This window comes from Balaenoptera borealis, assembly GCF_965194805.1.
Source record: "Balaenoptera borealis genome assembly, chromosome: 3".
In the NCBI taxonomy this organism is placed as follows: domain Eukaryota; kingdom Metazoa; phylum Chordata; class Mammalia; order Artiodactyla; family Balaenopteridae; genus Balaenoptera; species Balaenoptera borealis.
The window spans coordinates 29,096,001-29,120,042 of NC_138866.1; the positions used below are offsets into that span (position 1 = coordinate 29,096,001).

General features: G+C 46.5%; 2 protein-coding genes across 13 annotated transcripts in view; one reads left to right on the forward strand and one right to left on the reverse strand.

Moving 5' to 3' along the window:
• ZFYVE1 (zinc finger FYVE-type containing 1) overlaps window positions 1-13,806 on the forward strand; it is a 48,428-nt gene extending 34,622 nt beyond the window's left edge. For all 5 annotated transcript variants that reach the window (XM_082384331.1, XM_082384330.1, XM_082384332.1 and 2 more), the window contains 8 exons: window positions 2,815-2,921; window positions 4,917-5,025; window positions 6,274-6,371; window positions 6,456-6,573; window positions 8,869-9,039; window positions 9,778-9,958; window positions 10,488-10,601; window positions 12,106-13,806. In XM_082384331.1, the coding sequence (XP_082240457.1) occupies window positions 2,815-2,921; window positions 4,917-5,025; window positions 6,274-6,371; window positions 6,456-6,573; window positions 8,869-9,039; window positions 9,778-9,958; window positions 10,488-10,601; window positions 12,106-12,338 (1,131 nt within the window). In that variant the 3' untranslated portion in view covers window positions 12,339-13,806. The remainder of the gene's footprint in view (window positions 1-2,814; window positions 2,922-4,916; window positions 5,026-6,273; window positions 6,372-6,455; window positions 6,574-8,868; window positions 9,040-9,777; window positions 9,959-10,487; window positions 10,602-12,105) is intronic.
• The window catches only part of DCAF4 (DDB1 and CUL4 associated factor 4), a 39,356-nt gene continuing 27,899 nt past the window's right edge, over window positions 12,586-24,042 (reverse strand). For 7 of the 8 annotated variants that reach the window (XM_082384341.1, XM_082384340.1, XM_082384343.1 and 4 more), the window contains 3 exons: window positions 21,062-21,235; window positions 20,589-20,703; window positions 17,174-18,695 (listed from right to left, as the gene is read on the reverse strand). In XM_082384341.1, the coding sequence (XP_082240467.1) occupies window positions 18,502-18,695; window positions 20,589-20,703; window positions 21,062-21,235 (483 nt within the window). In that variant the 3' untranslated portion in view covers window positions 17,174-18,501. Of the gene's footprint in view, window positions 16,375-17,173; window positions 18,696-20,588; window positions 20,704-21,061; window positions 21,236-24,042 lie in introns of those variants that run through there. The other variant, XR_014242370.1, reaches the window with a different exon arrangement.

Here is a 24,042-nt window from a genome sequence, read left to right on the forward strand (position 1 = left end):
AGCTAACATTTTCTGAGCTCTCAGTCTGTGCCAAGTGCTCTACATGAGTAACTTCATTTGATCTTCACAGTGTAATCCATGGAGACCCCTACTGAGGAAGGTACTACTAGCACCCCCATTTTATAGATAAGGAAATAAAGGCACAGAGAGTGCAGAGCTGCCAACTGCAAGCTGAAATAACTTTGGTGGGGGTCTCATGTTTTATTTATGCAAATTTTCCATTTAGTTTCGCACTATATCCATTTTTTTTTTTAATAAATTTATTTATTTATTTATTTATTTATTTATGGCTGTGTTGGGTCTTTGTTTCTGTGCGAGGGCTTTCTCTAGTTGCGGCAAGCGGGGGCCACTCCTCATCGCGGCGCGTGGGCCTCTCACTATCGCGGCCTCTCTTGTTGCGGAGCACAGGCTCCAGACGCGCAGGCTCAGTAGTTGTGGCTCACGGGCCTAGTTGCTCCGCGGCATGTGGGATCCTCCCAGACCAGGGCTCGAACCTGTGTCCCCTGCATTAGCAGGCAGATTCTCAACCACTGCACCACCAGGGAAGCCCTATCCATGTTTTTTTTAATCTAAAAATAACTTCCTCCCCCAATCTTTCAGTAAATTGATGCACTGGGAAGATAATGCTCTATTTTTCCACCAGCTAGCCCCAGAGAGTTATGCACACAGCTGTTTGAGAAATACAGCCCTAAGAGTTATCAGTGATTTGGCCAGTCAACGAGTAGTTAGCCATAAATTAGAGGGGGCCCGTGGGCCTGGGATGAAGCCTAGCGCAGAGGCAGGGCCAAGGTGAGGAGGAGAGGGCAGGGGTTGGTGTGCATATGGGGATTGGTGCTGGGGCACTTCATTCCAGAGGTCCTAGTTGAGTACTTGTTAGGACATTTGCTAGTGAGAGGAGGATACAAAGGTAGGAAATGTCTTTCACGGGGTTAGCAATCTAGTCTGGGAGGTAAAATACATATAACAGGCTCAACAGGCTTCTGCCTGATCACCTCATCACTCACTACCTGGTTCAGATGTTGAGGACGTCAGGTGCTCAGAGAAGGCAAAGCGTGGTCTTTCTAGAGTGGCTGGGAAGGCTTCATGGAAAAGGAGAGACCAAAAAGATCCCCGAAGGATGGGTCACATTCTGAAGTAAGAGGAGGACCGTGTAGGCTAGTAAGTGATTCTACTTGCCTTGCTTCTTGTTTATTCTCTTTAATATTCATAGGTATATGCCTTTATAGTCTCTCTCAAAATCTTAGTTGTTTTCCTTAAGTTACTCTTTACAGAATTACCCCCAAGAGAACAGGACATATATGTATTATTGTTAGACTGGTTTATTTTGGTCTGAGTCAAGGATTGCCACTTGGTCGGCCATCGCTGGCAGATGGTGTCTTATGAGCCTGTGCATTATCCTTGCAGGAGCTGAATTTTAATGCACGTGGGTGAGGCCCTCACCCTTAGTTTGACACATTCTTTGCCGCTACTCTTGTCTGAACACCTGACCTGACTCAACATTGAGAGCATGTGCTTTTATAAACACTTGGTTTACAACTCAGGGTATTAGGTTTCATTGAAAAAAGGGAAAGGAACTTTAATAAATAAGTTCTCCTTAAGTGAAATTCCATTTAGAGCTTGAGAACCGGAGTTTAAAACCTAATCTGTCCCTTTTCCAAGTCTCAAAATTTCTTTTGCCTTTTTACTAAAGGAAGTAACATTTTGTTTTAAGCTACTGTTCCTTCTCTTCCCCTGAATAGTGCCCGGCTGCCTCAGAATGAGAGATTGAGAGAAGCTTGGAATTGCGAGCATTTAATAATTTTTAAAGCCTGGAAAGCCCATTTCTGTTTAATTTATATAACTTTTTCCACTGCATACAAGTAAGGGCCTGGAAGGAAAAAACCAGCCTGAAGAATACTTTCAATATAAAGTAGTGAGTGAAAACAGGTTTAGAAATGGAAGCTGCTTTTTTTTTTTTTTTTCCGTGGACGCTGCCTTTAAACATAAAATTTTCAGTTTGTTTCTGCAAATACTTTTATCTTTCTTCTTAGCATTTATTTTGGCCACTTGCTGTCTTTTAGGTTACTGTAGTTGATAAAAGACTGCCAGAACCTATAATAATTCCTCCTTGCTTTTTGGCTGATAATCCTTTATTCTACATATAGTTCTGTGGTTTCATAAACTCCAGTGAGCGCCTTTGGTTAGAACTGGTGGAGATGCCCAGGAAACTCCCAGCTCACTTCTCAGCTCTGCCTGCCTCTGACTGAAAGACAAGCCACCTTCTTGAGTGTTGGTTTCTTGGTCCCAGCTTCACAAAGATGAAGTGGGCATTAGTCAATATCTGGTGGTTTTGAATGAAAGAAGGAGAGTATGTGAGGTGTTTATAACTTCCATGGTTAATTAGGAGAGAACAGTAACTTTGTTTGCTTACTTCTGACCTCGTGGGAAATGGGCTGGTTCTTTCTGAGGTTTCCTGTGGTGAGGATTGGTGCAAGTTGGGCCACGAAGATCTAGGGTAAAGAGCAGAAGTCATTGGCTTCCCTCTTCTAGCTGTGGAGCCCATAAGAAATAAGCCAGCAGTGAGGGCATATTAGAAAGGCAAGCAGTGGGACTTCCCTGGTGGTCCAGTGGTTAAGACTTTGTGCTTCCACTGCAGAGGGCATGGGTTTGATCCCTGGTCGGGGAAGTTCCACATGCCGGGCGGTGCGGAAAAAAAAAAAGGAAAACAATAACTAATAAAGTTCATTTCAAAAAAAACAAAAGGCAAGCAGTGCAAGGGCCAGAGCTCTGGGCTGTCCGCTGTGTCCCTTCATGTATCACCTTCCCTCCACGCAGGCCCTGAGCGACCGCTTCAGTGGTGAGATCCCCGATGACCAGATGGCACACAGCTCCTTTTTTCCAGATGAGTACTTCACCTGCTCCGTCCTATGCCTCAGCTGCGGGTAAGTCCCCATCTTGGGCAAAGAGACTCAGAATGGTGCTTCGCAGACTTCACTGTGCGTGCAGATCATGTGGGGTCTGGTTAAATTAGATTGTGATTTAAGGATGGGGTGGGGGCTGAGATGGGGTACTTCCAGCAAGTTTCCAGGTGATCCTGATGGTCTGGGGACCACACTTTGAGGTTGCAAGGGATCCCGGGACACATGGTTATGAAGAATCCCCTGAAGATTCCAACCTGGTTTAGATGTGAAATTGACTGGTTTGGGTAATTTTTACCACAGAAAACTTTAGGTTGCCTGTTTTTCTGTGTTTCTCTTACCAGAGCTTTCAATGGTAGTCATTCCATCCATTCAACTAATATTTGGTAGCCCAGTGTGTGCAAAGCACTAGGGTAGGTATCATTTCTAGTTGACTGCTTTCACAATGAGGGCAGATGCTTAGAGCACATTAGAATTATCCAGGGAGCTTTCAGAATTATTGAGGCCTGGGCCGCACCTCCAGGGATTCTCATTTAACAGATCTGGAGTGGGGCTCAGCACTGGTGCATTTAAAAGGCTCCTCAGATGATTCTGAGACGTAGCTCACTTGAGAACATTGAGTTAGGGCAGTATTCTCAAACTTTAATCCGTGTATGCATCACCTCAGGATTTTGTTAAATGCAGATTCTGAATTGGCAGGTCTGGGTGGGATTCTGCATTTCCAACAAGCGCCCATGTGACGCCTGTGCTGCCGGTCCATGGATCGCACTTTGTTACAGGGGGACAGAGCGGTGGTCCTCAGATTTTAGCATGCATCAGAAAAACCTGAAGGACATGTTAAAACACGTAGTTGGGCCTTGCCCCCAGTTTCTGATTCAGTAGGTCTGATGTAGGGCCTGCGAATTTGCACTTCTGATACGTTCCCAGGTGATACTGATGTTGCTGGCTGGGGACCACACTTTGAGGCTCACTGGATTAATTTGAGCCGTTCATCGCTCTTCAGTCACAGTCTAGTGACTTGTCTGATGGAGCCCAGGGGATTTAAATGCAGTGTGTCAGGGTCAGATTGCAGGCTCTGTCTTGCAGACACTCCCCCAGCTCTGCACCCCCTTCACCACTGCAGAGTCTGTGTTCTCAACAGGACTTCTGCTCCTGTCCTTCACATTCATCCATACAGAGGAGACCTGAACCTTTTCTGTTATGAATGGCCTTTTTGCATTGATCCCTGTAGGCCACCTGCTGGGTCACCACCTTGGCTCTGGGTTTGTAAAAAGGACTTGGCTCTTGGATTATACAGTCTGGGCTACGGAGAACTGGGCATTGTCTTGGAGAGGAAGGAGGGATGGTAATTGCCAGTGTGACTTGCCTTCCTTTAGCGGGCCCCATGAGCCCAGCAGGAGGCTTAGGCTCTGTTAGATCATCACTTTTCCATGCTAACTGTGCCTCACTAGGGTTTCCAGAACTTTCCCTTCTATCGCAGTGAAATTCTAAAGTCCCGATCCCTGGTTTTGCGTTGTCAGGATAGCAGAGCTCACTATTCATTTGGAAGGTTTTCTTGTTCAGCTTAAGCCTCCTCTTAATGCACTGCCAAATTTTGAGGGTCGGTTTTTGTTTTACATCTTGGCAGCCTGTTCTGGTTAAACTTCCCATTTCATGCTGTTTGGATTTTTGAGTTCCCTGAGGGCCATTCAGGTTTTATCTCTGGTCAAGGTGGTGTCTTCTGGCTCCTCCGTTCCTACTGAGGGACCAGGTGGTTTTCCAAGAAATTACTCCTTTGGCCCTTTGTCCTCACACAAGAGTAATAGTTGCTTTACCTGTGTAGTGATGTTGATTGCAAGTATGAGAGAGGCACGTGGGTTTCTGAAACAAACTGCCCTCTCTCTGCTCAGTATTCAGGGCCTGGTTAATTATGGAACTCTGGTTTTGACCCTGGGTCTGGCTCAGGGTCAGAGACTCTTGAGCGTAAGCGGCGCTGGCTCCTTTTAGCGGCTTCATTGTCAGCTTTTGGGCTTCACTCAGGGCTGGATGTAAGAACAGCATGAATCACGGGAAAGAAGGAGTACCTCATGAAGCCAGCAGCCGCTGCAGATACTCTCACCAGTATGACAACCGGGTTTTTACCTGCAAGGTGAGTCCACCCAGCTTCTTCCCTAGCAGCTGGCTTGCTGGCCACACTCTCCTTTTGGGAAGACTGGCTTGGGACCATTCTTTGCTGCATCCCAAAGTATTTGGTACTCAAATTGAGTATCTCTGGAACTTCTCTCCAGCTCTAACCATAAGAACTCACATGTCTGTTGCTGGGGACTCCTTGGTTTATTTTTTTAAGCTTTAATTCCCCTTATTTATGCTTATATGCAAGGGTCATCTACATTGACTATCATTCTTTTCTTTTTTTTTTTTTTGCTGCACCGCGCAGCTTGTGGGGTTTTAGTTCCCTGACCAGGGATGGAACCTGGGCCCTTGGCAGTGAGAGTGTGGAGTCCTAACCACTGGACCGCCAGGGAATTCCCATACATTGACTATTCATTCTTAAGAGCAGAATTGCTGTTTAGAAACCCAATTTTGATGGATTTCTCCTGTCTGTGACAGGGATATAATTTATAGCTCAGTTTTGGGGCCTGGGATGGGTATACATTCAATTCATAATCATTTAGGGCACTGACTTCCTTTTTTTTCTTCTTGAGATTTTTTTTTTAAACATCTTTATTGGAGTATAATTGCTTTACAATGTTGTGTTAGTTTCTGCTGTATAACAAAGTACATCAGTTATATGTATACATATATCCCCATATCTCCTCCCTCTTGCATCGCCCTCCCACCCTCCCTATCCCTCCCCTCTAGATGGTCACAAAGCACCGAGCTGATCTCCCTGTGCTATGCAGCTGCTTCCCACTAGCTATCTGTTTTACATTTGGTAGTGTATATATGTCAGTGCCGCTCTCTCACTTCGTCCCAGCGTACCCTGCCCCCTCCCCATGTCCTCAAGTCCATTCTCTACGTCTGCGTCTTTATTCTTGTCCTGCCCCTAGGTTCTTCAGAACCATTTTTTTTTTTTTTTTAGATTCCATATATATGTGTTAGCATACGATATTTGTTTTTCTCTTTCTGACTTACTTCACTCTGTTTGACAGACTCTAGGTCCATCCACCTCACTACAGATAACTCAATTTTGTTTCTTTTTATGGCTGAGTACTATACCATTGTATATATAGGGCACTGACTTCTTTAGAGAAAGACTTTCTTCTGCTGTGCTAAACTCAGGGTCTGTAAACCCTCAGCTGGTCTGGTTTGTGGGCAGTGGGGCTGGACAGGGATGTGGAGAGGCCAGGGGGTCTGGTGAACAGAGCAGAAGCTGGCAGAGTGCTCCATGTTTCAGGCCTGCTACGAGAGAGGCGATGAAGTCAGCGTGGTGCCCAAGACGGCTGCTTCCACCGACTCCCCCTGGATGGGTCTCGCAAAATATGCCTGGTCTGGGTGAGTTTCAGCTACCGGTTGTTTGGTGTGTTTGTCTCTCCACGCACCTGGTGGGGTTACAGTATCTATTTGCCTTCCTTGTAGGTACGTAATTGAATGTCCCAATTGCGGCGTGGTCTATCGTAGCCGGCAGTACTGGTTTGGAAACCAAGATCCTGTGGATACAGTGGTGCGGACAGAGATTGTGCATGTGTGGCCTGGAGTAAGAGCTGTTTTATTTTTCTGTTTTCTCTTGTATTGTCCAGTCCTGTGTGTGGGAAAGCAGAACTTGTTTACAATTAAGGTTAACCATGAGTTTCAATATACTGGTGGTTTAGGAAGGTGTGATCTGGAGAGCCTTTCTTGTTCTAGACCCTTAAATTTTTTCCATTTCTTCTTGCATAAATATTAGAAGCACAACTTTATTTATTTATTAAAAAAAATTTTATTTATTTGGCTACACCAAGTCTTAGTTTCATCATGCAGGCTCTTAGTTGCAGCATGCGGGATCTAGTTCCCCGACCAGGGATCGAACCCAGGCCCCGTATATTGGAAGCGTGGAGTCTTAACCACTGGACCACCAGGGAAGTCCCTAGAAGCACAACTTTAAATAAACTAAAAATTGCTGTATAGTTACATTGCCTTAGCAAATAAAGCTTTATTTTTTCATATTCTCCTCACTCATTTTCCATACGTGTATGTTTGTATAGATGCAGTTACAATTTATGTGCCACTTAACTGCTTTTTTCTCATACACAATTTTGCTTTGTTTCTACATTGTTTTCACTTTTCACAGTTCTCATTTGTAATCACTGTGTAATATTCTGTCTAGTATTATAGTTCGATTTTGTTCATGCTGTTTATGATTTTTTTTTTATTATCGAAGAAAATGCTATAGTGACCATCTTCATGTAAGAGAGACTTTGTTTTGGAGTATATTCTTCTTGAAGTATATTCTGAGAAGCGGAATTACTATGGACCTTTACTGTTTTTAATTTGACTTTTGAATTCAAGATGTTGGAAAAACAAATCTGTTCATGAGGCAGTGATATGGTGCTTTCACTCTGCATTAAACCACAATTCACACTTGGAATTACCCATCAATCACAACACATCCAAAACCTTTTTCCTTCACAGAAGAAAGATAAGCGATTTTCTCTAAGGGACTTATTTTACTTGGAGGTGTTCCCCTTGCTGGGTGATTCCTAAAGCCTCCGGTCAGCCTAATAGGCCTATCTGCAGATCCACCTTTGAGCTTTCCTGGATCCTGCAGATACCAGAGAACTGAAGATTTCCTTATTGTTTTGTCATCTTCTTTCCAGTTTCCAGCTCCACTGGAATTGGTTACTGCAGTGTGGTCTCATTTCTGCAGGCTGCCCCCTTGACATGATGGTCCAGGCCATTCTGTCCCAAGGATTTAATGTGGTCTTGAACTAGTATAACTTTCTCACTAGACTTCTTTGATCAATATCTTTTGTTTTTGATCTGTGTTCTTTCTTGTAAAAGCTATCATCCTTGTGGTAGTTTATATTCCAGGAAAACAGTAATACCAGTTTATTTTTAGGCTGTATTCCTCATAGTCCTTGGGATTAGGGAATATAGGCTCCTCCCCTTCTCTTTGTTCACTCATTCATCACCATACATTGTTGAGTACTATGTGCCCAGAATTGAACTAGATACTTACAAAAAAGAAAAAGGATTATTGTGCTCAGTTGAGTTTAATAGGGAGTTGGATGCATAAAGAGACATTGCACTTACATGTGGAAATAGGATTCCTAGAGATGTGCAGATATTAGAGGAACTGAGATGAAGGGTTCCTAACCCAGCCTGGGGTGGGAGGCCTCCTGGAAGAGGTGTCCTCTCTTTTTTTTTTTTTTTTTTTAATAATTTATGTTAACCCTGTTATTTATTCACTTATTTTGGCTGCGTTGGGTCTTCATTCCTGTGCTCGGGCTTTCTCTAGTTGCAGCGAGCGGGGGCTACTCTTCATTGTGGTGTGCGGCTTCTCATTATGGTGGCTTCTCTTGTTGTGAAGCACGGGCTCTAGGCGCGTGGGCTTCAGTAGTTGTAGCACGTGGGCTCAGTAGTTGTGGTGCACAGGCTTAGTTGCTCCGTGGCATGTGGTATCTTCCCAGACCAGGGCTCGAACCCGTGTCCCCTGCATTGGCAGGCGGATTCTTAACCACTGTACCACCAGGGAGGCTCGAGGTGTCCTCTTTACGTTAAGTATTTCCTGGGTTGTGTATCTCACTTACAGGCAAAGTAAGTTCTGAATTGAACAGTTGTGCACCAAGTCTTATGGTCACCTTGAAGAGAAGAATAATATCAGCAATGACTCATGGGTATGATATTGTCTAGAAGCCAGAGGGATTCCTGGCCTGTCCCCGTTCTTCTCTGCCAGGGAGTTTGTGGTTCTGAGTTGGCTGGGATGAGTGTATAACCTGTTCGAGACCCCTCTCTCTCCTTCCTTTTACTCCCTTCGCTCAGAGCACGATGGGAGCCTGCATTTTCATTTCAGACTGATGGATTTCTGAAGGACAACAACAATGCTGCCCAGCGCCTCTTGGATGGGATGAACTTCATGGCTCAGTCGGTGTCTGAGCTTAGCCTTGGGCCCACCAAGGCTGTGACGTCCTGGCTGACAGACCAGATCGCCCCTGCCTACTGGAGGCCCAACTCCCAGATCCTGGTATGGTGTGGCAGGATGCCCTGCACCCCTGGCACGGCCCATTCTGCTTGTGCTGCTTCGCCCTGTCCTAAGCTTGCTCTGTGAGGGAGGCTCTGCATTTCTCGCTCGGATTAGCTCGCAGAGTGTTGCAAAGGGTGGGGTATGTTGAGGCAGCCAGTGTCCTCTTTGCCCACTGATCTCCCTTTGTTATTTTGCAAGTATTTTCCTTGCGGTGGATTTTAGTTTCTTTCCCTGCAAGGGCCAGTTATTATTGGTCAGATGTCTGAGGTCATACATACAGAATCTGGCGGAAAAGGGGCCTTTAGAGGTCATTTAGGGTCATCCTCAGCTTGAGATATAAACCTCATGGCACCTACAGCAAGGGAGCACCCAGCTTTGGCCCAAGCACTTATGACAGGAAACCCGTTCCTCATCAGCTTCCCAGAGGCTCTTTTGAGAAGCCGGGAAAGCAGTGAATCCTCATTGCTCTCTTAGCTGGAATTGGTGTAGTCCCTTCTGGAACCCTGTGACTCAGCCAGATGGATTTGGTACCTTTCCAGGCACTTCTTGGAAGAAAATATTAATCACAGCTGTGCTTCAGTAGGGGTATTTTCATGTGGCTGGAGATCTTAGGTCCCGTCCTTTGTGATCATCGGGGTCCTGCCATTCCCAGATGGTCCTGGGCATCTCCCCTGGGTTGACTTTCTCAGCTGAGCAGACATGAATGTTACCTGCCTCTCTGTTTTGGGCTTGGAACAGAGCTGCAACAAGTGCGCTACATCCTTTAAAGATAACGACACCAAGCATCACTGCCGGGCCTGTGGGGAGGGCTTCTGTGACAGCTGTTCATCCAAGACCCGGCCAGTGCCGGAGCGGGGCTGGGGCCCTGCGCCCGTGCGGGTGTGTGACAACTGCTATGAAGCCAGGAATTCCCAGTTAGGTAATGTGGGGCCCGGGAACTGCAAGGGTGGAGGGGGAACCTCTCTCCTTGGCATTGGGTGTTGGGAACGGGACCCCCACCTGCCTAACCCTGTTCCTCACCACGTCACTCTTCTGAGAGTAGTTGCTCCCCAGTCTCGCCCAGTCATCCTCTTAAGCTCTTTGTTAACAGGGTCCTGGGGTGCTATTCCTTGCGGGGCCAGGGGGAGGGGGCGTGTTAAACCTGTCCTGTGTTTACCACAGGCTTTAGACTGAGTCTTCTCCCTGGAGGAGGTTCTGGTCATGCTCCTTGAACCCTTCTGGCTCACTGTAAAGGAAGGTTGTAAAATAGCCCCAGAGGGCTGAGGTAGAGGACTAACAGATCTCACTGGCTGCAGGGTTGGTGCCCACAGCCCAGACCCTTGCCATCCTTGCAGGACAGCACAGTGGTACCCTGGGAGAAGCATCCAGAATGCTCTGATGTTGCCCCTGAGTTTTCCATTTGGGAAATGACTAAGAGATAACAGCTTTTCCTTCATCATTGTCTGCAGATGTTACTGAGGCACAGGCGGACGATGAAGGCGGGACGCTGATTGCTCGGAAGGTGGGCGAGGCCGTGCAGAACACTTTGGGAGCCGTGGTGACAGCCATTGACATACCACTAGGTGGGCCTGGCAGTGCCTCTGTTGGGTGCAGTGTATGTGGGATGAGGGCTTTCATAGTGCCTTGGGCTGTCGTTTTGTCAAAGTCTTACTGACATAGATTGAGTTGGGCAGCAAGGAGGTGACTGAAAATTTACATTTGCTTCTGCTGAATACCTTGGTGGTTTCATGTTTATTCCTGGAGGCCATCCTCTTATATCATTTATTGCTGCATAACAAACTACCTGAAAATGTAAAGGCTTAAAACAACCCGCATTTTATCATGTCTCACAGGAAGGGCAATTATTTTGCTCCAAGTGGCATTGACTGGAATTACTGCTGGATTTTCCAGTTTGGTAGCTGGACTGGTCTCGAGGGGCCAAGCCAACCTCACTTACGTGCTGGGTAGTCTGGCAGGGATACCTCGAAGGCTGGGCTCAGGAGAACTCCCCCCGCCATTCCCCACATCCTCCAGGCCTCTCCACATGGTTTCTCCAGTGGGAGTGGGCTTCTTACATGGTGGCTCAGGACTGTCAGAGACAGGCCTGGGCCTAGAAACGAGCGCTTCTACTGCAGTCTGCTGTAGTCACAGGGCCTGCCTAGATTCGAGGGAGGGGGCAGGTTATCAAAGAATTTGTGGCTGTCTTTAATCCGCCACACCAGCCAAGCTGTTATTCCTTTAAGATTTAAGACAGCCACTCACCTCTGGATGTGAGGGGTGCTTATAACCAGGATGGGAAGCGGGAGAGGAAGGGAAGCCCCGCCAGCGTGTGGAGGGCTTAGGCAAGGCTGGCCGGGCCTGGGGTATTTCAGCCCATTGTAGGGGAGAGACCAAGGGTTCCTGGGTGGGTGTGATGAAAATTGCTTGGGTCAGATTTAATCACTGTGGCTCACAGAATGAGCTGATGATGAGCTTTTGACTTAAGGGTGTGGGAATAGATGGATTTGTCGAGGCTTGATGCTCAGGTTGCATCTGCTCTCAGGGGTAACCGGGAGAGGCAGGGGCTGCCCTTGGCACAGAGTCTGCCAACTGTGCTCACAGGCGCTCACCTGCTGAGCACTCACTGGCCATTGGGTCCCAGTGCATCAGACACATTATTTCTTGTAATCCTGTAACCACTTTTGAAGGTGTGTTGTTAAAGATGAGTAAACTAAGGCCCTGAGAATTTAAGGAACTTCTTAATCCCGCAGCTACTAACTGACTCAGGCTCAGTGGAACTGGGATGAAGGTATGTCCTGACTCCAAAGCCCAAAACTTCTTTATCGTTACTCCACTGGTTCTTAATTCAGCCCCACTTTAGGCTCACTTGGAGAGCTTAACAGATACACAATTGTCAGTGCCTAGGTCCCAGCCCCCGAGATCCTGACCTGGGTGGTAGGCGGTGAAGGAGACCTGGGTGGAAGGGGGTGATCTGTGTGCAGTCAGACTGAGAGCCAATGAAGTGTCTGTGGATGGCTTCTTGCCTCGTGGGACTCGGGTTGATGGCTTCCACGTGTGCCGCCTGTCATGGTTCCTTCCGTGCTGCAGGTCTGGTGAAGGATGCGGCCAGGCCGGCGTACTGGGTACCAGACCATGAGATCCTGCACTGCCACAACTGCCGGAAGGAGTTCAGCGTCAAGCTTTCCAAGCACCACTGCCGGGCCTGCGGACAGGGCTTCTGTGACGAGTGTTCCCATGACCGCCGGGCTGTCCCCTCTCGAGGCTGGGACCATCCTGTCCGAGTCTGCTTTAACTGCAATAAAAAGCCTGGTGACCTTTAACCCCAGCTCCCTCTCCGAGTCCTTCACAATTCCTTAGGTTCTCAGGGTTAGAAATGAAATCTCGCTGAGGTAGGCCCTCCTCCTGGTCACCTGTTGTGGTATGTGTCCTCTTTGCTCATCCTGAGGCCACTTTCCCACGGTGGGGGGTAGGACAGATGGCGAGCCAGGGTGAGCCTGGTGGCGGGCCTGAAGGCACGAACCCCTCAGGGCAGGGGACTGAGCAGCTTATAGCGAAGGGGAACGAACCTGAATGCATCGCATTTTATTTCAGTTAAAAATACATATATATATATATATATATATATATATATACATATACATATATATATATACACACACACCCACCCCTGTATATACATATGAAAGGAACGTGGAGTGTATTCAGGCTGCTGCTGGCTGTGAAGACCTGCACAGTCTGTCCCCAGCACAGAATCAGGTGGCAGTGGCATCAGGTCTTCCCCACAAAACCGAGCCATGTCCAAGGCCACTGCGTTGCTAGTCACCTTTTGCTGCTCCTCCCTGAGCCTTCGAAGCCTTCATGCCCCTCAGCTGCCGGGGCAAGTGAGCGTCCCAGGTACTTCTCGCTTGGGAGAGCCTGTGGAGGACCTCCCTGGCCCCTGCAGAGTCGGATCCCAATTCCTTGCCTAGGCCTGTTGTGGTCAGAGACCACCCAGCTTAGCATGCAGGTCACGGATGGGTGGCAGGTGGGGGGTACGGTCCTCAGACCTCAAGTCCAAGTGCAGGTGACGCGATGGCCCTCATACAGGGGGAACACGGAAGGAGATGGGCCTTCCCCAGCAGTGTTTCCTGCTTGTTGATGCTTCCGTCTATGCGACCACTTGGCTTTCCCTGCCCAGAAATAGAGCACCTGCTTCCCTCCCCTACCAACCCCCTTGAGCCCACCATCTACTGAGTGTTGCACTAGGGTTCTTGCTTGTTTTGAAGTGTCTTAATTCTTTATTCCCAGACACATGACCCCTCTAGCTATTGGAGGGGTGATCATGAGAAATCTTCCAGGGAAACAGTGTACAGAATGGACTGTTAAGTGGGGTTTTTTAAAAGTATATATAAATATTTCAACAGACCATTAAGAAAAAATTCTCTCTCCGGTCCTGGCAAGAGAAGTCAGATGAACTTTGTTTCTCAAGAGCTGGGACATCCATTTCTATTGTGACTGGAAAGAGACTGTTGTGCTGAAATCCTGTCATCATGGTGGATTTTATCGTCAGTGGCCAAAAATGAAGAATTAAAAGTGACATAGTTCTTGACTGAACTGGTGGGTGGGCTGAGCTTCAGGGAGGTGCGTGGCGGTCATTCTTGGCGTGAGTGTTACTGTGACGTGAGCCCTGGAATGTGTTGGTCCCTCTCAGACCTGCTTCCTTACTGCCTCCTATGGCCTGTGACCGAGGCCCTGCTCTAGTACTGTGTATTATTAAGTTCGCCGTTATAAAGGAGTCTTCCTGCGGAATATGGACTGTGCTGCTGCTTTCCTTTAACTTCATCCGTACATCTTGCTGCCTTTTTCTAGTTGATGATAAGAAAGTAGCTGGTGGCTTTTAGAGCAGAAGCCAAGTGAGAGGTATATTTTACCTGTAAATACCTCAGTTTATTCCCCGGCGAATACTCTATCAATCACAGAAGAGAGTAGGTGTTACTAGTGACCTATGGAAACACTGGGAAAAGACTGTTTTCTCCCTTTCTATCTGTCGCTCTTTGTTCCTCTGCCCTGCCTTGCTTTGTCTGTTAGCTCCTGTTGAACAACTGCTATCCACTATCTATCTCCTGTTCTGTCATTCAGGGGCGCCCCTGAGCTGGAGTCTGCTGGACCACATAGGGAGGATGCAGAAGAGTCTTCCGAACTCTCTTCCTTACACTAGTCAGACCGGTAGAGGAAAGGAAGGTAACCCGGTGTCAAAATAACCAAAAGTTCTCTTTTCTTGCCCTACATACCCAGGGTTCATCTTTTTTTCTTTTGTTTTTTAAAAAAATTAATTTATTAATTTATTTTTGGCTGCGTTGGGTCTTCGTTGCTGTGCACGGGCTTTCTCTACTTGCGGCGAGTGGGGGCTACTCTTCGTTGCGGTGCATGGGCTTCTCATTGCAGAGCATGGGCTCTAGGCGCACGGGCTTCAGTAGTTGTGGCACACGGGCTCAGTAGCTGTGGCTCATGGGCTCTAGAGTACAGGCTCAGTAGTTGTGGCACATGCGTTTAGTTGCTCCACAGCATGTGGGATCTTCCCGGACCAGGGCTTGAACCCATGTCCCCTGCATTGGCAGGTGGATTCTTAACCACTGCGCCACCAGGGAAGTCCCGGAAAATTATCTTAAGGAGATCTTAAACTTCCAGAGGAAAAGTAAAAATTCCGTTCCCTCCAACACATGGGGCCTAATAGATTTCTTGAGCAGGAGACCCCGTTGGCTCTGCTACTTATTACCAGGAGACCTTGGACAAATTGCTTTATTCTCAGTTTTTTCTTTGGTATATAGGAGTGACCTTCACGTGCTTCGTAGGGTTCTAAGAATTAAAAGGGAATAATGCTGGCAAAAATTGTTCATTCAACATACTAAGTGTCTAGATGTGGCAAGTGCTGGGGAAACTAAGCTTCCTCGAGGTTTCTGTGAAGCTGAGGCTCAACAGATGAAAGGAGTGGAGGACAGCTTGAGCAGAGGCCCAGATGACGGAGGGACTTGTAACATGTGTCCTGAGAGCACCAGGTGGGAGGTGGAGAAGGGGCAACAGGGTGAGGCATATGTGATCAAATCTCAAGATGCCGCACATTTTATTCCGAGGTACAAGAAGGCGTTGAGTGCAGGGATCTTTGGGAAGGTCATTCCCGTGGCAGTGGCCATGTGGTGGGTGGCCTGGAGAGGCAGACATAAAGGAGTGGGCCCAGGTAATTCCTTGGAGGTCCAGTGGTTAGGACTCTGTGCTTTCACTGCCAACGACCCAGGTTCAATCCCTGGTCGGGGAACTAAGATCCCACAAGCAGCGTGGCGTGGCCAAAGAAAATAAATAAAAATGAAAGGAAAGGCTTTTACTAACATACATGAATGGAGAAATGGAAGAAGAAACTGAGTTCAGCCTGCAGTTGTTTTCAGAGGTGGTTACATGGAAGATTTAGACCAGGGCAGATCGAGGGCTGACAGGTAAGTGGGGCTAACTTTGTCTCTGGGTGCCCTTGTTGGGGGACACCGAGCGTTGCTCTGTGGACATTTCTGGTAACCAGTTTGTGCCACTCTTCTCATCTGTTTAGAAGGCTACAAGCAAGCAAACAGCAAAGGGTTTATTGGAGCTCAGTGCTGCTGCCACCACCCCCTGCTCATTCGCTAACTTTCACTGTCACCTGGGCAATGGGGCAAAATGCCCTAACAGACCTGCAAGTGAAAAATGCTTCCAGACTGTCTAACATACTAATCTTTGGGACACTAACAAGCAAACATACCAAAATGCTTAATCAGCTTCTCAGCTGAGTTTAACCGCTTCTCATATACTCTAGACCAGGGGTCCCCAACCCCCGGGCCGCAGACCCGTATTGGTCGGTGGCCTGTTAGAACTGGGCCGCACAGCAGGAGGTGAGCGGCAGGCGAGCGAAGCTTCATCTGCCGTTGTTCCCCCGCCCCGCCCCCCACCCTGGTCCGTGGAAAAACTGTCTTCCACAAAACCGGTCCCTGGTGCCAAAAAGGTTGGGGACCGTTGCTCTAGACCAAATGTTAGGAGCAGTGACTGCTCACTAAAGATAAAGAACAGATTTCGAAGATGTCCCCCACCTCCTATTTTTAAAAGCCTAAGGGAAACATAAAACTAATTCTTTGACAACTGTATTTGCCTAGCAAGAAATTTGGGCTATGGCACAGCTGATGAGTTAGGAAGGTATATGGGGATAGAGCCCCACACGTCAGAACTCACCAGGTATTCCGAGTAGTCAGTTGTCTCCACTGTCTATGAGAGATCAAAGTTGGACCGAAGAGCCACAGCTCCATTGAAATAGTACAGAATAGTGGCAAAGGCTCTTCACCAGAGGTGCAATACCAGTGACTGTAAAAAGCAGATCATGTAATGAACAAACTAGTGTGTTGTGAGAACTTTTAACTTTGGGGGAAAAAGTATGAGTGATATTAGGGTCATGGCTCAGCACTTATGCTTTTTTGTGCTCTTGGGGAGGGCCATGTCACCAAAATTAATCCAAAAGACCCTGCTGTGACTGCAGTCACCAGGACCCTTCAATCATACAGCTATTTCCTGGGACCTATGTGCAGGTCGGTATGCCAAGGCTGTAAAGATACAGGGGCGATGTCTCAAAGATTAAACAAACACCTAAGAAATTTGGTAACTGGCAAGCTTCTTAGTCTTTGGTGAGTGCCAGAAAAATTAATTTACTTAGCAATTAAATATGAAATGTTAGCACTGCATGTTTACACTCGCACCAAGCCACTCTGTGATTCTCCTTAGCACTAGCTGTGTGTGATACACAAGTACTGTCAGCAAATGGAGGAGTGTGGAAAGTAGAGAACGTGATCTCTTCTGGTGCCAAGTCCCAGCTCTCCACTTAACAGGTCTGCATTCTGAGGCAAGTCATTCAATTTCTCTGTGCCCAGAAAATGATGCTAATAATTTTTATATCATTACTACTGTCCTACCTCCTTCATACGTTGTTTTAAGGATCAAGTCAGCTAAGACGGAGGAAAGTTATTTATAAAACCTAAGGCGCTAAAAATATTTGTTGTAACACATTGCTCATCTACCAGATGACCAATCTGATACTCTCATGTTTTTTGGATTTCTCTCTGTACATTAAGTTGTAGTAGGGTTCTGGCAGGACACAGATGCATAACACTCAAGGGGGTAACCGACGAGAGTTTAATTGGTGAAGCACCCTGGGCTAGCAACAGTAAGATGCAATTATCAGCTGCAGGTCTGAAGGGACAAATGGAGAGAAGTCACTGGAATCCAGAGAGCTGTGTTCCAGCAGAAGCTGCAGACTCGGGTAGAGGAGCACAGCCACAGCCCACCACACCCCAGCAGAAGGGGAGCCAGGGGACTAACAATCCCTCAGTCTTCTGCCCTCTGCTTTCCTGCTGCTACATCCCATAGGCTGAACCCACCCTGGGCCAGAAAGCCTGCTGAGGTAGTCCATAGCTTCTTGGGGCACAGGAGCAAGTGGAAGCTTTCCAGCAAAGCCATTAAAACTGGTCTCAGTCTCTTCCTCACACAGAGTTTGAGCAGATGTTACTGTAGCTGGTTTGATGCTACAGCAGGCAAGCAGCATCATCTCCTAAACCATTAACAGAAGCAACATACCATGTTCTGGTTCTTTCTACTTTCTAGTTTATTGTTTGGTAGAAAGGCTCTTTGTATTAACGTGTTGTATAAACATCTCACAAACTGCTTCTCCTAGATTACAAAAAGTCAAAGCCAATTTTCTTTGAGATGGGGCCCTTGAATCTGACATTCAAGTCACCATGATAGAAACAGGAGCTGCTGTACCTAACATTCTGGAAGGTACTTCAACATATGCATGCTAAGGCCTGTCTAGCATCTAAAAGGATCCATCTTTCCTTACAATGCCTATACATGGTAATGAATGAGAATACCAGAGATCTGACACTGGTTATCGAGTGAGTTTGAGAAGGCCAGTTTAATGATTCCCAACTCAGCCGTAAAATCTCTAGAGACTCAGAGAAATGACTCCCCCTTCTCTCCAGCTGGCTTTCTCAAGTATAGATGCATGTCTTTCTGGGACCCAGGCACTGACTGTCAACAGTTTCACCCAGTCTCATCATTAGGCTTCTCGAAAGGGCTTTTGGTGAAAGCAGCAGCTTTAGTTATTGTCAATCTTCAGCCCTTAGAAAAGTATTTTTTGTTTAAAAAAAAAAAAAAGGTGGAGGAACTATTCTAAGGAATTCAACAAGAAAAGGAAATAGGTACCTTTTATGAAAAGGACTTTTAAGCTTCTTGAACCCACAACTTAACTGATATAACTTTACTGAAGTGTCTCCACATAAAATATAGCACCTTTTCCCCAGCAGCTGGATGGATGGGATATGCATACACAAGAGCATCCATTTGAAATGCCCTCACTGAAAATGGCAATTGTGGCAAAAATATGGCTACCTATGCTCCCCTGAGTCACATCCATGTCCCTCCAGGCTGCAACCTGCAGAATTAGCTGTAGGAGAAGCAGTAAAGGTCCTGCCGGATGGCCATGAGCAGCCCTGGCGCTCCCCGGAAGCCCCCAAGCCGAGAAGAGAAGGCCACACTGGGAATGTCGGCCTTGGAAGTGGGGTGTGGGGAGGGTATGGTTCTGAGCAGCTGGGCATCATGGAGGCTCCAGATTCTTGTGTAGCAGTCCTGGCCCACTAAGAAAGAGGGAAGACACGCGGCAAGTTAGTGAGAGAATGCAAAGAGCCTGTGTACCTGTGGCCCTAGCTTCTAGGATTCCTAAGGGCTAAATTAGGTGATTTCATGTGAGCCAAACAAACTCACAAATGGAAATTATTTCTACTGATAAGATGTCCCTTTTGAAAATTAAAGTTACAGGACTTACCTGGTGGTGCACTGGTTAAGAATCCACCTGCCAATGCAGGGGACACGGGTTCAAGCCCTGGTCTGGGAAGATCCCACATGCCGTGGAGCAGCTAAGCCCATGCGCCACAACTACTGAGCCTGCTACAACTACTGAAGCCCGCGCGCCTAGAGCCCATGCTCCGCAACAAGAGAAGCCACCGCAGTGAGAAGCCCACGCACCGCAATGAAGAGTAGCCCCCGCTCGCCGCAACTAGAGAAAGCCCGTGCACAGCAACGAAGACCCAACGCAGCCATAAATAAATGAGTGAATGAATGAATGAATAATAAAAAGAAAATTAAAGTTACAGGTCGCCCTGGTGCTCCAGAACCACTGATTGCAGGTGTTCAAAGTGACAAGAGGCACTGGCGGGCTGTGACACCCTGGGGTGTTCACGGGGCATCTTGGCTATCAGGTGGCCCATTCTGCTTTTCTTGGTGACAAGGGCTATTCAAGAGGGAGCCCAGGCCACCTGTTCTAGATGACATGCAGCTGATTTCCTTTTTATGAGAGAGTAACCAGGAAGATCTCATAACTTCATTACATCCTGGGGACAAATCAGGTGACAACTCTCCCCAGAGTATTTTCTGGTTCAATGGTTCAGTTCACAAGACTTCATAGTCTTTCAGGGTTCATAGTTGAGAGGAATCTGACACCTGACACCACTGGTTACCGCAGCTCAGATAGGCAATATGTGCTACTGGAGATCTTCAGGGGAAGAAGGGCAAACCTTAGGCATCAGGGATTTTAGTGTGCTTTTGACCATCTGAGTTAACTGTATGACCTTAGGTGTGGGGTCATTCAGGTTGTACAGTTCAAGGATTACTGCAGCCAGCCCACTCCCCACATCTGCCTCTCAACAAGGCTCATATCTTTTCTACTGTCCAGAACACAGAAACTCTCTGGAGATGAAAATTTGTGGAAAACAGACTTAAGGAAGCTAATTGCTGGTGGTGGTGACAGTAGTAAATAAGTCCAAGAAAGTTCTAGCAAAGTGATGCTTCTTAGCCATAGAAAGTTTCATAGCAAATAAATACTTTCTGTAGGAATATTAGAAAATTTGACATCTGTGAAGACTGGAAACATATTCCTTAATGCCAAGGGCCTACTATTTCGTTTGTCAAACTGCCAAATAATCATATAATCTGTGATCAACTTGTTAACTCCTTTCAAGGGGGTTTGGTGCTAGAAAGCTCTGCTTCTATTCTACAAATCATGGGTTCACAGCAGTGGTGTTAAAGGAACCAGGTTCCTTTACAATGACCTCCATCTCTTTTCTTAGCATCCTCTGGTGGAAACGGGAGCACAAAGAACAGGGAGCCCAAGCTTTTCCACAGGACAGCTGCACGATGGGATTGAGGGTCACACTGAATGCTGACCTGGTGAATAGGCTTAAACTCCACACCCAGGTCTCCTAAGCCACTATGTTTTATTGCTCCTCACTCACCTGTAACTGAAGTGACATTTGCCCAGTCACGTGGGGACACAGGGCTATCCACCTGGTGAGTGTTTAAACTGTTGCTTACTAACGTCCAACTCTACATCCCATCTTAACTCCCTGACCCCAACTGTCCAAAATCCCCTTTATTCGGTTTTGTTTTAGAGAAATTTCTCCCTTATCTGCTTAAGCTGCTGGCGGTCCTAAGGGACAGTGTTCGATGGTACGGATCCCCTCCTCCCCAGGTACCTGCCACCACGATTCCTTCTTCCTCATGCACGTGCAGGGGCAGGTGGGCATACTCGTTCACGTGCCCTTCGTACTGCCTAACACACTTAGTGGTCCTCAGGTCCCACAGCTTGATCTGTGGGGAGAAGCACAAGGGGCGGTTAGGGAGGGTCCAACAGGTACACTGGTGAACCCCAGGCACGAAAGCCAGAGAGGGCGAGGTGGTCTCCAAAGACCTCTTCAAGTTAGAGAAATATGTCTCAAACCCCCGAGCCACAGAGTCCATCAAAAGCACTATGACCAGTTTCACGTCTGTTTAGACCAGATTGGGCTCCCAGCGGGCAGCAAAGCAGCTGCCCCGCACAACTCACAACTCACCTGGTCTCCAGATGCCTTTCCCCTGCCGCTGTCTGACGTCACGGCCTCTCCTGCAGAGCCCCTCCCCCCACCCAGAGCCAGCTCCAGCGGCTGGAGAAAGTCAGTGGTACCCGTACCGTTCCAGCCATGTCGGATGCCATCAGGCATTGCTCTCCTTGCAGGATTTGCACAGAGGTAACTGCTGAGTCGTGGAACAGGCAGGTGGCTTTCCAGCCCTTGCCCTGATTTCGACAACGCAGATCAATGGCAAAGATTTCACCGGAACGACAGCCATTAAACAGCAAAGGAGCCTGTGGAAAGAGGGCCTGCTCAGTATCTCCCTCCCAAGGCTGGGAGGGGTGTGCCCTCCAGAATACACCCCTGCCTCCCCTCCCCTATCCCAGCCCCTAGGTCAGAGGTATGCGTGAAGCAGGCTGGTTAGGGTTTGAGCTTCAGTGGAGATGGAAGGGTTCCTTATCAAAGGGTCAAGAACTGGACACCATGTGTCCCTCCAGTGTCCTCCCCGCTGGCTGCAACTGGCCCCTAAGGCCTCACCCTGAACCCCTCCCTGTGAAGTGAGGGTGCGCCCTCACTCCTCCCAGGTCATTAGTGAGAAGCTAGGTGATGAGAGTGGAGTAAGAGAGATCAGAAATCGAGGTAAGACATGGGGTCCCAAACTGAGTGAGAAGATGGCTGAAGAAACCTGAATAATGAATTCTGTGCTTATGCCCAAAGCAGGTTGGCACATCTTCCACACTTTTAAAGAAAGGTGGCATTTTCTACAGGTCAAGTCTTTGAAACGTAGTAATGACTAGAATTTTGATTTTTAAATTTATAAAATGTGTAACTTGACAGCTGCAGATAAAAGTGTTATGAATTGGGACATATTTAATTTATACATTAAAAAATTTTGAGGCAGCTGTACCCACCACCAGAGCCTCCCATCAAGCCTCTTAGATAGCCTCAACCACCAGAGGGCAGACAGCAGAAGCAAGAAAAACTACAATCCTGCAGCCTGTGGAACAAAAACCACATTTACAGAAAGATAGACAAGATGAAAAGGCAGAGGGCTATATACCAGATGAAGGAACAAGAAAAAACCCCAGAAAAACAACTAAATGAAGTGGAGATACGCAACCTTCCAGAAAAAGAATTCAGAATAATGATAGTGAAGATGATCCAGGACCTCGGAATAAGAATGGAGGCAAAGATTGAGAAGATGCAAGAAATGATTAACAAAGACCTAGAAGAATTAAAGAACAAACAAACAGAGATGACCAATACAATAACTGATATGAAAACTACACTAGAAGGAATCAATAGCAGAATAACTGAGGCAGAAGAACGGATAAGTGACCTGGAAGACAGAATGGTGGAATTCACTGCTGCGGAACAGACTAAAGAAAAAAGAATGAAAAGAAATGAAGACAGCCTAAGAGACCTCTAGGACAACATGAAATGCAACAACATTCGCATTATAGGGGTCCCAGAAGGAGAAGAGAGAAAGGACCAGAGAAAATATTTGAAGAGATTATAGTCGAAAACTTCCCTAACATGGGAAGGGAAATAGCCACCCAAGTCCAGGAAGTGCAGAGAGTCCCATACATGATAAACCCAAGGAGAAACATGCCGAGACACACAGTAATCAAAGTGGCAAAAATTAAAGACAAAGAAAAATTATTGAAAGCAACAAGGGAAAAACGACAAATAACATACAAAGGAACTCCCATAAGGTTAACAGCTGGTTTCTCAGCAGAAACTCTACAAGCCAGAAGGGAGTGGCATGATATACTTAAAGTGATGAAAGGGAAGAACCTACAACCAAGAATACTCTACCCGGCAAGGATCTCATTTAGATTTGATGGAGAAATCAAAAGCTTTACAGACAAGCAAAACTAAGAGAATTCAGCACCACCAAACCAGCTCTACAACAAATGCTAAAGGAACTTCTCTAAGTGGGAAACACAAGAGAAGAAAAGGACCTACCAAAACAAACCCAAAACAATTAAGAAAATGGTCATAGGAACATACATATCGATAATTACCTTAAACGTGAATGGATTAAATGCTCCAACCAAAAGACATAGACTGGCTGAATGGATACAAAAGCAAGACCCATATATATGCTGTCTCCAAGAGACCCACTTTAGACCTAGGGACACATACAGACTGAAAGTGAGGGGATGGAAAAAGATTCCATGCAAATGGAAATCAAAAGAAAGCTGGAGTAGCTATACTCGTATCAGATAAAATAGACTTTAAAATAAAGACTGTTACAAGAGACAAGGAAGGACACTACATAATGATCAAGGGATCAATCCAAAAAGAAGATATAACAATTATATATATGCACCCAACATAGGAGCACCTCAATACATAAGGCAAATGCTAACAGCTATAAAAGAGGAAATTGACAGTAACACAATAATAGTGGGGGACTTTAACACCCCACTTACACCAATGGACAGATCATCCAAAATGAAAATAAATAAGGAAATAGAAGCTTTAAATGACACAATAGACTAGATAGATTTAATTGATATTTATAGGACATTCCATCCAAAAACAGCAGATTACATGTTCTTCTCAAGCGCGCACGGAACATTCTCCAGGATAGATCACATCTTGGGTCACAAATCAAGCCTCAGTAAATTTAAGAAAATTGAAATCATATCACGCATCTTTTCTGACCACAACGCTATGAGATTAGAAATGAATTACAGGGAAAAAAACGTAAAAAACACAAACACATGGAGGCTAAACAATACGTTACGAAATAACCAAGAGATCACTGAAGAAATCAAAGAGGAAATCAAAAAATACCTAGAGACAAATGACAATGAAAACACGACGACCCAAAACCTATGGGATGCAGCAAAAGCAGTTCTAAGAGGGAAGTTTATAGCTATACAAGCCTACCTGAAGAAACAAGAAAAATCTCAAGTAAACAATCTAAGCTTACACCTAAAGAAACTAGAGAAAGAAGAACAAACAAAACCCAAAGTTAGCAGAAGGAAAGAAATCATAAACATCAGAGTGGAAATAAATGAAATAGAAACAAAGAAAACAATAGCAAAGATCAACAAAACTAAAAGCTGGTTCTTTGAGAAGATAAACA